The sequence below is a fragment of the Callorhinus ursinus genome, unplaced genomic scaffold, assembly GCF_003265705.2.
Source record: "Callorhinus ursinus isolate GAN/ISIS: 27379988/994484 unplaced genomic scaffold, GSC_fseal_2.0 scaffold11, whole genome shotgun sequence".
In the NCBI taxonomy this organism is placed as follows: Eukaryota; Metazoa; Chordata; class Mammalia; order Carnivora; family Otariidae; genus Callorhinus; species Callorhinus ursinus.
The window spans coordinates 17,955,550-17,969,032 of record NW_027397073.1 but is presented as its reverse complement, the minus strand read 5'-3'; the positions used below and the strand labels follow the sequence as shown (position 1 = coordinate 17,969,032).

Genomic DNA, 13,483 nt, shown 5'->3' with positions numbered 1-13,483 from the left:
CTGATTACATAGTGGAAATGACTTTTTGGTAAAATATTGATGGCATAAATTTATGCTATAATGCAATTGTAAACAAAGTGACAGGTATAATTTTAGGAGGGCAAAGATAATCATGGAATACTGCCGATCAGTAATAGTTCATTACTTGGATAAGGCATTGCAGTATATCCCCCAAATCATATAGCGTTTTAAATTATCAGGCATTAGAAATAAAGAATAAAAGAAATTTTTCTCTATAAAAACCAAAGTTTATTATGATTTTTTTTTTTTTAAGATTTTATTTATTTATTTGAGATAGTGAGTGAGAGAGCAGGAGCAGGGGAACAGAGGGAGAGGGAGAAGCACGCTCCCCACCGAGCAGGGAGCCTGACATGGGGCTCGATCCCAGGACTCCAAGATCACGACCGGAGCCGAAGGCAGATGCTTAATCAGCTGAGCCACCTAGATGCCCCTGACGTCTAAAAACCTACTTAATATCAATTTAGAATGGAAATGCAGTGGCACTTAGTACTGGGTTTTCATCCTTATATTTTTTGAGCATTAAGGACAAAGCTTTGGTTTTGGAAGTAAAGTTTCCTTTACTTATATTCTGGGTTTGCACACCTTTTTCATTTTGAACTTTTTGTTCCATCTTTATGTGAGGGAATGGTGAGGGGAAGGGAATTTCTTTTTTTAATATTTTAAATTTACAGAATTTCTGCATCTCTGTACAGTTAAGATGCTCTATGACCTATCCTTTATTCTCCTAACTGGAACACCTCCTTCTCCAAACAGTCACTTCCAGGTAAACTAAGGGATAATGACTTGTATAAAAAACATAGATAAAACAAAGCAAAACAAAGTACATACTATGTTTTTTAAAATACCAGCTCCCCAATATGTTTTAAGTTAAGATACATGTGTTGTATGGTATGAGATACTCACACTGTGGAATATGGAATATTGGTTATTATAGCTGCTGTAGCAACTTCTCCATGTTAGGGATATTGTTTATCAGTTACAACATTAATTTTTCTCTACTTTAGAAAACTGTTTATCAGTTACAACATGTCATTTACAACATGAATGACAACATCCATTTATCAGTTACAACAATAATTTTCTGACTTTAAGTTAAATCACATAATTGATTATGCTTAATATATATAGTTTCTATAGGCTAGTGATTTTTTTAGAAACAACTAACACCAAATATAGTAATTAGATTGTTAACTATAATTGTCAAAACTGAAATATATTTTTTTCTGCTTTTCAGGATAAGATTCTATGCTTTAATATTCAGGCATTTGTGAATTGATAATCTAAACTTTATAATTTTTTGAGCCCACCCCTATTTAGTATTTTCAAATAAGTGATATCACTGAAGGCATAAAAGCAGAAAAATAATTTGTTTTAAAAGAAAGTATACACAAGAGCCTGATGAATGGTTTTTGTTCCTAGTGGTTTATAGTTAACATATCAGGCTAGGTTCAAATTGATTATGTAAATGTGACCAAGTAAAATGTCATGTTATTAGTTGAAAATATACTGCTTAAAAAAAATGGAGTCTTCTACTTGTATAATCTTGGTCGTTTAATTTTGCTGCTACTCCTAGTGACTGATCAGGAATGGGCAGAAAGCTAGGATTAGCTAGTTCTCCCCTTTAGACCTTTAAAGTGGAGACTTTTATTTTTGGTAAAGGGTGGTATATCTTTGTATTAATTATTTAATAGGAGACAAATAAATTGCATTGTTGTGGTGAGAGAAAGAATATAAATACTAATTTTAGAGAAAGACTATAAATGTAGTTTTCATTTCTTTGCATATTTGTATTTTATTGGACTTGAATATTAGTTGACATGTAATTAATGCTATAAAATTACATTAAAGTATTGTTGAAGACTCATGCTATAAACACTTTTTTTTTACTCTGTTCTGAGGCAGAGTACTTAACATCCTTATCTGAAAAATGTTAATATGTAAAATATTTTGATTAAAAAGGTAGCTAAGGGGCACCAGGCTGGCTCAGTTGGTAGAACATGCGATTCTTGATCTCAGGATCATGAGTTCAAGCCCCATGTTGGGTGTAGAGATTATCTAAAAATAAATAAATAAAGGACAACTAAAAATATTTGAACAGTTTTTTTTTTTCTTTTGGCAGTTGCTAATTTGTCCTCCTGTTACTCGGTTTTTCTATGGATTCAAGGAACACCTCCACAAACTATTAATTCAAGGTGATTCTTCAGGAAGATTGAATATTTGGAACATATCAGACACACCTGATAAACAGGAAGGTAAAGAAGATAGTAATAAATCATGTGCAGCAATTTCTTAATTCTTTTAATTTAGCAACCTAAATACTAACCACTGCATAATAAATTCATAATGTACATATGTCATTGTATTCTTCTTAGAATTATAGTTTGTGACAGTTCTTTGATATGTATTACTGAATCAACCGTAAGTACATTTATTTTAATGTTTAATTTTTTTCTAACATGGACAATTTTTTTTTTTTAATACAAAACAAAACCTCTACAGAACTGAAAATGACAACTTCTGTTAGTTTGCAAGAGGCATTTGATAAACTGAATCCTTGTCCTGCTGGAATTATAGATCAGCTGAGTGTGATTCCCAGTAGTAATGAACCTCTTAAAGTAACCGCAAGTGTGTACATACCAGCACATGGACGACTTGTCTGTGGCCGTGAGGATGGAAGCATCATCATTGTGCCTGCCACACAGACAGCCATTGTACAGCTGCTGCAAGGGGAACACATGCTCCGAAGAGGTATACTGAAGATCTGCCAATGTCTAACATGTTTTGAGAACTCTGTAACCATGACATTGACAGTATTTGCCCTCTTTGTTTGTAACAAGTACAATGAACCAGCTTAGTTGTTAGTGTGCTAGGAGTTGGTAGAATTTAATGGCAGTGCAGGTAAGGAATACTTAGTACCTATTATTGGAATATATACCATGTAATGATTATATGTAAGAAGTATCTGATTTTACCTCTTGATATATAATAGTTTCATTTATTATTAGTTATCTCTATAGCTTACTAAGTAATTACCATGTTATCGGTAATACTGCCAGTCTTAGAACAACGCTGTCCAGTAGAAATATGTATATATAACAGTATGTGATTTTCTATATTCACAATTAATGTAAAAATGAAGCAGCTGAAATCAATTTTAATAATCTGTTTTATATAACTCAATATAGCAAAACTATTTTCAACTTGTAGAATTGAATAAAATTTCAGGTTTACAATATAAAATCAATTGCAGTCAATATAAAAAATTACAAATGAGGTATGTTACATTACTTTTTTGGGCTAAATCTCTGAAACCTCCTCTGTATTTTACAGCACATATGAGTCAGCGGTAGCTACTGTATTGGACAGAGTATTTTAGAAGATAAAATTAGAAGTTTTTTCTATGATAAAATTTATAGCTATTCTGACAATTCATGTTTGCTTTTATTTGTTGAAACTTTGTAAGACTTTAATTTTCCCATTTTAAATCCAAAACCTTATTCACAGGTTGGCCACCTCACAGAACCCTCCGCGGTCATCGGAACAAAGTCACATGTTTGCTATATCCTCATCAGGTCTCAGCTCGTTATGACCAAAGATATCTGATATCTGGAGGCGTGGATTTTTCAGTCATAATTTGGGACATATTTTCTGGAGAAATGAAACATATCTTCTGTGTGCATGGTGGTGAGATTACTCAGCTTCTAGTTCCACCTGAAAACTGTAGTGTAAGTTCACCATAAAGATTATTTTATTGTGGTAGCTATGAGTTATATTGCTATCAGGAATAGAATCTAGAGTAACTTCAAGGAAATGTGACGAAAGAATTAACAAAACCCTTTCAATTTTAAAACTAGATAATGTGAATATATAATATTTAAGCAAAATTATAATTATTTACTATTGAGCACAGAAATAGAAGATGCACATTCTTGTTTTTTCCTGTTACTTCTAAATAGTATGGCTTGTCTCTGAAACATAGTAGCAGTTTAGAATATGTTTATTGAAGTTTCAATTTTCCATTTTAAAGTAGTTTTAATATTCACAAAGATATTCTGCAGTCTCATTATTTTCAGCTTTATCTGAGCAAAAAGTTAGTGAATGTATACTTTGGTAGAGGCAAAATACTTACCAATACTTCTTAATAGTGTTTGTTTAAATAAACACTGTAACAAGGGAAAGTATAACAGTCACTGATAATGATTTTGGAAAATTTTGTACATACTTTTGTGAAAGCAGATTGCTTTCTTACTGATGGGTGTGTAGTGATATTAAAAAGCCAGTTTAGGAATATGAGGCTTGAGGAGGCTTTAGGACAGCTAAGTAACAGACCCATAATTTTTTCTTCATAATTTCTTTTACTGTTTGTTAATCTTGAACTTTTTCTTGTGATTAGCCAACTTTGTGTGCACAATCACTGTTTCCCAGCATTCACATATGTGTGCATGTGCATACTAACACACACACACACACTGTTGTCTTATACACAGGTTTCATGTTTATCAAAATCCCTTCAGCTTTACAAGTTATGGTCTTACTGAAACGGAAAAGCATTTTACTTGTGTATCTGATGCAGTGTTCACAAGGTGTTTCATTTCAGAACCCAAGAAATTTACTTGGTCTTCCTGCTTAGTTACTTAATCTTCCTGATAATGTATTTTATCTGCTGTGTTCTGCCAGAGCTAGATTTTGTTTGATTTGATATTGGTGATGTTGTAGGAGGTCCTAGTGACAGTTGTCTTTTTCTTTTTTCTGCCAGACTTGAAATTTTTTTTTTTATTTCTAAAGATTTATTTATTTGTTTATTTATTTATTTATTAGAGGGAGCGAGAGCTGGAGTGGCGGGAGGGGCAGAGGGAGAGGGAAAGAGAGAATCCTCAAGCAGACTTCCCACTGAGCATGGAGCTGGATGTGGGGCTGGATCCTAGGACCCTGAGATCATGACCTGAGCCGAAATCAAGAGTTGAAATCCAGAGCGGCTGCTCCACTAATTGAGCTACTCGGGTGCTCCCAAATTCAGGTTCTTAATCATTCTCTTCCTTCTTTCTTCTTCCCGCCCTTTCCTTTCTTTTCAAATTGGTTGTTAGTCTTTTATCTCCATCACTGTAAACAGTTGCTGTATGTTTATTTAAACAACCAATCTTATGTCTATTTTAGTGAAACATACCATCATAATTGCACTTGTGAGTTATAGCGCTGTTACAACCTGTCCTGAACCTCATTTTACAGTAGTTATGCCCTATAGTGAAACAGAATTTTTGTTGTTATATAAAATATTAGAGAAATATATAGAGATTTTTGTTATGTAAAATATTAGAGAAATATATATTTTAAATTATAAATATGACTAAAAGTAAAGTTTGGAGTGGTTTACATAAGATCATGTTTTCTGTTTGAACCTACATTAATACATACTTTTTTTAGTTTATATGTTTGTATGAGAGCATTCTTTGGTTTCTTTTTTAAAAACTTCAAGTAGAGGGGCACCTGGGTGGCTCAGTAGGTTAAGTGCCTGCCTTCGGCTCAGGTCATAATCTCAGGGTCCTGGGATCGAGCTGCACATCAGGCTCCCCACTAAGTGGGAAGTCTGCTTCTCCCTCTACCTCTGCCTGCCACTCCCCTTGCTTGTGCAGTCTTTCTGTCAAATAAATAAAATCTTTAAAGTGGATATATAATATAATAATTTTTTTTGATCAGTTGCATTTAGAAATGATTTTAATGGACCTAGTAGACATGTGCAGCTACATACGGAATGGGCTCCTGACTAGACAAGGGGCTGGCCCAGGTGCTAGTTGCCTGGCTAATAGGAGGAAGAAAGACACAGACAAGGAAGTGTGGTACTTGGAAAATAATGTATGACTTATAATTTACTTAGAGACTTAATGATAGAAATTCTCTTGTTTTTAATTGACATTCAAAAATATGGGTGGCTCAGTCGGTGAAGTGTCTACCTTCGGCTCAGGTCATGATCCCAGGGTCCTGGGATCAAGTCCCACATCAGGCTCCCTGCTCAGCGGGGAGTCTACTTCTCCTTCTGCCCCTTCCCCCGCTTGTGCTCACTTGCTCTCTCTCACTGTCTTGCAAAAAAAAAAAAAGTACCAATTAAAACAAACTTGCTTTTAGCTTTGTGATAATTTAACAAGTAGTGACTGCCTGGTTAATAACCTTTTCATTTAGCTGGTGGTTTTAGGGGCATCAACTAATGTGTCAAAAGGTCAGAGAGCCTAAGTGATTAATAAAAAGCTAAGAATTTGATATTTGCTAAATGTTTAGCAAATGACTGTCTTGCTGAGGTTAGAGTTAATGACATATGAAGGGTCCAGTGCTCGGGTTGTCCCTTTCATAAATTGATCTAGTGTCATTTTCTTTTAGCAGAAACTATTTTTAAAATTGTGATCTGATCATTGGAAGATTATAAGTATTTAACAAACATAGTGATTAAAGATAAATATTGAGGGGCGCCTGTGTGGCTCAGTCGGTTGAGCGGCTGCCTTTGGCTCAGGTCATGATCGCGGGGTCCTGGGATCGAGCCCCACATCGGGCTCCTTGCTCAGCGTGGAGTCTGCTTCTCCCCTGCCTGCCATTCCCCCTGCTGTGCTTGCTCTGTGTCTCTCTCTCTCTCTCTCTCGCTTGCTCTCTCTGTGTCAAATAAACAAAAAATCTTAAAAAAAAAAAAGATAAATATTGAAAAGTTTGTTATCTGCTTTTTGGATTAGAATGGAGTTTTGGTTTTTATCTTAGGTAGAATCAGAAAGTTGAGTTTTGCCTTCTTGCAATTTTTTTTTCAGGAAAAGGTGTCCTAAAACAGAGGTATGTTAGTTATGTTTTAAAATTTACTTAAATTATAATCAAGAATGTATAAGATTGATGATTTTTCCTTTATTTTGTAGTCATTTTGTGTTCACCAACATATAGGTTTTAAGTACTAAGCGAATCCTCGTGCCTTAGCTTAGGGAGACAGCGAAGAAGGAATGAGACCCTATCTGTAGGTAGAAGGATGCTGCAGGCAGCTCTAAGGCAGATGGTATGCTCCTTCACAACTCCACATACATGTCTTCAGGAAACTGAAGTAAAATGACTTAAATAGTATCTGAATTATACAACATAGTGTACAATTCTATACCGTTTTTGTTTGTCATTCCAAGTTGTGTTTATTGTTTTTAAAAGAGTGGTTTTCACTTTGTGTATTGCTATTCAGAAGTTAAAACTCTCGGGAAGTTTTAATAGGATTCAAATTTAAAGTGGAACCCTTATATTATTACTAAAATATTAGATTGCCACTTTAAATATTCATATAGAATACTTTTTAGGAAAATCTGTTTTAAAAATAGGCTTGCTAAAATTTTGAGTTTTTAAATTTTAACTTTTCGTCTGCACTGACAATATTGCTTACTGTTGTGTCTTAAAATTATTTTATAAATAGGTATACAAAATACAAAAGGTATTAAATCTTATTAGGGAAAAGCAATTCTCCCTTCTCCCCTGTTCTCCAGCTGTGTGGTTCCCTTAACTTGGTGTGCAATATCTTGGAATCCTTCAGAGATTTTCAATTTCTGAAGTTTTAATACTTTAGAAATGTAGCACCTTAGCTAAATCTTATTCTAATAACTGAGAAATTTAAGCAATGTAGAATGGTTAGAGATAGAATGCTTTCTACAATTTGGGTAGCTGTCGGAGTTAGGCTTTGGTAAATTTACAAAATCTGAACTGTAGGCTAGGGAGGCCAAAGCCTGAACCAAATCCCCGGGCAGTTTGCAGAAGAGCGCTCTTGAAAGGGAGGGCAGATTTCTTAAGGCTTCTGGAGCACTGCAGCAGGAAATTGCCTCCAAGTCTCTGGCATTAGGATTAGTAGTTCCAGTCAAGGATGATCTGACCTCTTCCCTTCACTGCCATGTCAGCTTCCCCTCTTATTCATCCTTTTTTTTTTTTTTTTTTTTTTTTTTTTTTTTACGATAGCTTCCAGTATGAAGGATTCCACTCTCCAAGATCCAGGAACATTTTCTTTTATTTCCACGTATTTTAATTTTGGAGAAAGAAACTAGACTTTGAAAAAAAGACTAAGAAAATAATTTTAAAATGTCAGGAATGCTTTAAAAAAACATTTTCCCTAATAAACCAGACAGAGATTATTGACAGACATGAAAATGCAGAAATTAAAAACTAACTCTAGTGACCCAGTGGAATATTTCTTACCTGTAGAATGGTACCGATGTCTTTGCATGGAGCTATCCACGTTTCCTCATTGACCTGTACGTGCCACAGGTGGCTGCATTTAGAAGTACAGCCTGTGACATGGAGCTTTTGTGTGTGTGACACAATAAGATACCGTCTCTTTACATTTAAAAAACACACAAGTCCATACTGTGTATTTATGGATGCATGCGTAGGTAGTAAAATTATTAAAATTGAACTGGAAAGAGAAGTACCACATTCACATTCTGCTTTGCTTTGGGAGTGGGGGGAATGCATATGGAAGGGAACAAAAAAGCGACTTTGTTAAGTTTTATGTTTTATTTACTTTTAATAAATATATATTTATATTTATTTCCCTCATTGGCATGGATGACTGGACTATCAGATGTGTGCTGCTAGTAGAACTTTATTCAAAATGGAATTTTTGGAAAATGTTTCCAAATAAATTTAGTACCAGTAATATATATATTTCTTTATGTGATCATATAGACTAATTTCTTTAATAGATTACTTAAAATATGATTACTTTTCATTTATTTTATCTTACTAAACTTGTATTATCACATAATCTCCAAAAGTATCCAGAAGGGGGCAGCATGGGTGTGTGAAAACCAGAATGCCAGGTATCTAACCTGTGTGTGCCTTCACTTGACAGTGTTAAATCCCCAGCTCTTGGAGACAGATACGATAACATGAATGGTGGATGTGGCTATACGTATGCTAGCATAGCTGATGTTCCAAGCCATTAAGAACAATTAGCAAATTGGGTTTCTTTTTAATATAGTGTCCTTTTTAAAAAAGTACCTAAAGTTTTTGCCTGAATTAGCTCTTACCTCATCTTTTTGAATTTGGGCTTTTTTACTAATTTGAGTGTTACATTTAAAAAGCAGTGTTTATAATTATGATATGGTCTCTGAAGCCAAGCAGAATAAACTTTGGTAGGTACAAATCAAGCAAAACCAGGAAGCAGAACTAACATTTTTCTAAAATGTATCATAATGCACATAATGTTCTGTAACATTTCTTTTTTCCTTTAATATTTAATTCTCTTAGACTTTGAGACCATTTTCATGTTTTTATGTATTCAGCGCTCTCTTTTTGAAATTTTTACTTTTTTAAATAATTGTTATAGAGAACACATTTTTTAATTTAAATTCAATTAACCAACATATAGTATATCATTAGTTTCAGATGTAGCGTTCAGTTATTTATCAGTTGGGTATAACACCCAATGTTCATCACATCATGTGCCCTCCTTCATGCCCATCACCCAATTACCTATCCCTTCTTCTACCTCCCCTCCGGCAACCCTCAGTTTGTTTCCTGGAGTTAAGAGTCTCTCATGGGAAAAAAAAAAAAAGAGTCTCATGGTTTTTCTCCTCTTATGACTTCCTATTCTATTTTCCCTCTCTTCCCCTATGATCCTCTGTACTGTTTCTTATATTCCAAATAGGAGTGAAAACATATGGTAATTGTCTTTCTCTGACTTACTTCGCTCAGCATAATACCTTCCAGTTCCATCCATGTTAATGTAAATGGTAAGTATTCATCCTTTTTGGTGGCTGAGTAATATTCCATTGTATATATACACACATCTTTTTATCTATTCATCTGTCAATGGACATCTCAGCTTTTTCCACAGTTTGGCTATTGTGGACATTGCTGCTATGAACATTGGGATGCAGGTGCCCCTTGGGATCACTACATTTGTATCTTTGGGGTAAATACCTAGTAGTGCAATTGCTGGGTCATAGGGAAGCTCTATTTTTAAATCCTTGAGTAACCTCCATACCGTTTTCCAGAGTAGCTGTACCAGCTTGAATCTCCACCAACAGTGTAAGAGGGTTCCCCTTTTTCTGCTTCCTCGCCAACATTTGTTGTTCCAGTCATGTTAATTTTAGCATTCTGACTGGTGTGAGGTGGTATCTCACTGTGGTTTTGATTTGTATTTCCCTGAGGCCAAGTGATGTGGTACATTTTTTCAGGTGTCTATTGGCCATTTGTATGTGTTCTTTGGAGAAATGTCTGTTCATGTCTTCTGCCCATTTCTTGACTGAATTCTTTGTTTTTTGGGTGTTGAGTTTGATAAGTTCTTTATAGGTCTTGGATACTAGCCCTTTATCTGATATGTCGTTTGTGAATATCTTCTCCCATTCTGTAGGTTGCCTTTTAGTTTTGTTGATTATTTCCTTTGCCGTGCAGAAACTTTTTATCTTCAAGTTCTAGTAGTTCATTTTTGCTTTTCATTTTGCAAGAAGTTGCTATGGCCGAGGTCAAAAAGGTTGCTGTGTTCTCCTCTAGGATTTTGATGGATTCCTGTCTCACATTTAGGTCTTTCATCCATTTTGAGTTTATCTTTAGAGAACACAGATATTTTCTAAAGATGTTCTGGTCATCTTTCTGTGTCACGGAATGTATTCCAACATCATTTTAGAATGATATTTGATTAATTTAATTTTATCAGAAATTTTAGAATGTTGGGGCCCCTGGGTGGCTCAGTCGTTAAGCGTCTGCCTTCAGCTCAGGTCATGATCCCAGGGTCCTGGCATGGAGCCCCACATCAGGCTCCCTGCTCGGCGGGAAGCCTGCTTCTCCCTCTCCCACTCCCCCTGCTTGTGTTTCCTCTCTTGTTGTGTCTCTTTGTCAGATAAATAAATCTTTAAAAAAAAAAAAAAGAAATGTAGAATGTTGCTTTAAAATTTTTTTCTCTTATCAACAGTGAAAATACAAATTAGTATACCTAAATATTTTTGCACATCTGAAATGATTTCTTAAGATAAATTTGTAGATGTGGAATTTCTGTATGAAAGGGCATATTGATTTTTAAAGTCTTTTGAGTAGGTATTGCTAAATTATCCTTTAAAAGCTTAGGGATAGGTTTTTACCACCTATTTACCCTCATAATTCTCCATCATCCTTATACTCTTTTAAGCCTTGCTAATATTCAAGCTTTTAAGTCGCTGTATACAGAGTATGTATAAGTGAATAGCACCAGTTTTCATTTTGAAAGCACAAATGCATTAATATATCAATACTGTATTGGCTGTTCATTCTGATTGGCTTATATTTTATTCTTTATAATTTCATGTTTTCCAGATTTTTACCGCTATCATATTTTATTCAAGATAAATAATTTTTCCTGCTATGAATAGTGTTTATGTATTCAGATATCATAGTATGCCCTGTGTCTTGTGTAGGAAGCTGAGAAAATCAGTAATAATACCAAGAGACTGTCTGTGTGGTCCCTTTGATAGTAATGAGAAAGATTGCATCCCTCTCTTCAGGCTGTGCTTATATTGTGCCAAACACTTTAGAAATTTAGACATTTTTCTATCTAGGAAAGGCTTTTTTAGCTCTGAAGTCATATCCTTGGAATTATATTGGGCACAAAGTTTAGTTTTAATAATAGAAGTCATTTGGTGCTAAACTTTGTGAATGAAGTGGTTGATTAATTTGACTTTTTATCATGAGCTGAAGAGACCCAGTATGACATAAAGACTAATTTTTCTTGAGTAACTTAAAGCAATTTTAAGGTGAGTTAAAATTTATTTTAGGATGGCAGAAATTGTTAGAAAATAATAATGACTCTTTAAGGTGACTAATTAGATGCATTGTATTTTTGAATAGTCATTCGTTCAGCAAATATCTGAGTGCCTGCCATATTCCACGTACCTTCAAGAACTAGGCAACTGGGGGCTGCCTGGGTAGCTCAGTTGTTAGGCATCTGCCTTCGGCTCAGGTCCTGGTCCCAGGGTCCTGGGATCGAGCCCCGCATCGGGCTCCCTGCTCATCAGGAAGCCTGCTTCTCCCTCTCCACTCCCCCTGCTTGTGTTCCCTCTCTCGCTGTGTCTCTCTCTGTCAAAATAAATAAAATCTTAAAAAAAAAACAACAAACCAGGCATTTGGTAGTTGACAAGATACAGTCCCTATCTGGTAGAATTTTATCTAATGAGGGAGTCAGACTAGCAAACAGCAGGTATAAAGCAGCAGAGTAAATGTTATGAAGCTTTTCAGGACTGAACCTTTTCAGGACTGCCCTAAGTACGAGTCCCTCAGGGAGGTTCTAGAACAGGCATTTAGTATGGCAGCTGTGGTTTTGGAAGACTTTCAAAAAGGGTGATATCTATGGCATTTGAATATATTAGCTTTATGGGTGTGTATAAAATCATATGGTATGTGAACAAGTTCTGTTTGCAGATGTACTTAGTGTATGTTCGGTGGAGGAGTCTGTAGCCCTTAAGTTGTTGTTATTAGTACCTGCTGTTGTTATTAGTACCTGCTGGATCTGTCTATGGCAAAAACTGGCAGGAAGGTGACATTTGTACATTACTTTGAAAAAAATGACCAAGAGATCAGAGTAATGGTTTTGTATGTGCTACAAGCTAGTTGTATGCGAGGCCATTTTGGCACTTATTTTATCCTACTTAGGAAGGGTATTTGGAAGAAACAAGATAATAAAATATGAAACTGTCCTGAAAAGTAAACTATTATCATGATACTCTTCCAAGGACAGTTTGGACAAAAAAGTAAAGTGGAATGAAAATGGAATGATACAAGATTAGAAAGGAAGAATGTATACTAAAAATAACAAAAAATGCCAGTTAATGTACAATAATTTTTTTGTTAGTCATAATCAGTGTTTTTTCTTAGACATTGGTGAAGACTTTCAAAAGGAGCTGGAGAAAACTTTCTGCTTTTGGCATCTGAAGCCTACAACAGTGAACTCCTGGTTGTTCATATCAGGGAGAGCAGGACCTTTAGAACCAAACAGACCTGGGTCTGTGTCCACATTTTGGGGTGACTTTAGAAGTCACTGTGAAACTCTAGCAAGCTCTAGCACTTTACTTTCTGTAAAGTGTTAGTTTAAAGTTTGGAGGTAATGCCCAGCCTAATACAGGAACTCATTAAGTCATTATTGTATTACTAAATTATTATTATTTCAATATTTTATTTATTTGAGAGAGAGAGTGTGCACGAGCGGGGGGGGGGGATGGGCAGAGGGAGAGGGGGAGAAGAAGACTCCTCACTGAGCAGGGAGCTTGACTTGGGACTTGACCCCAAAACCCTGGGATCATGATACGAGTCAAAGGTAGATGCTTACAGAGTGAGCCACCGAGGCACCCCGTTTTATTATTTCTATTTGCAGTTACCTACATTCTCATTTGGGTGATAAAGGTCTGACTCTGGGGAATGCATTCATTCATTTCCAGCTTTGGAATGACTTTATTATAGATACTTTGTTCCTATGTCAGGAACTGCTTTTTATTTCCTT

General features: G+C 35.3%; 1 protein-coding gene across 4 annotated transcripts in view; it reads left to right on the top strand.

Annotated features, from left to right (window-relative positions):
* Positions 1-13,483, top strand: part of WDR7 (WD repeat domain 7) — a 365,699-nt gene that overhangs the window by 52,953 nt on the left and 299,263 nt on the right. For all 4 annotated transcript variants that reach the window (XM_073898127.1, XM_025886347.2, XM_073898126.1 and 1 more), the window contains 3 exons: positions 2,141-2,273; positions 2,521-2,769; positions 3,526-3,746. In XM_073898127.1, the coding sequence (XP_073754228.1) occupies positions 2,141-2,273; positions 2,521-2,769; positions 3,526-3,746 (603 nt within the window). The remainder of the gene's footprint in view (positions 1-2,140; positions 2,274-2,520; positions 2,770-3,525; positions 3,747-13,483) is intronic.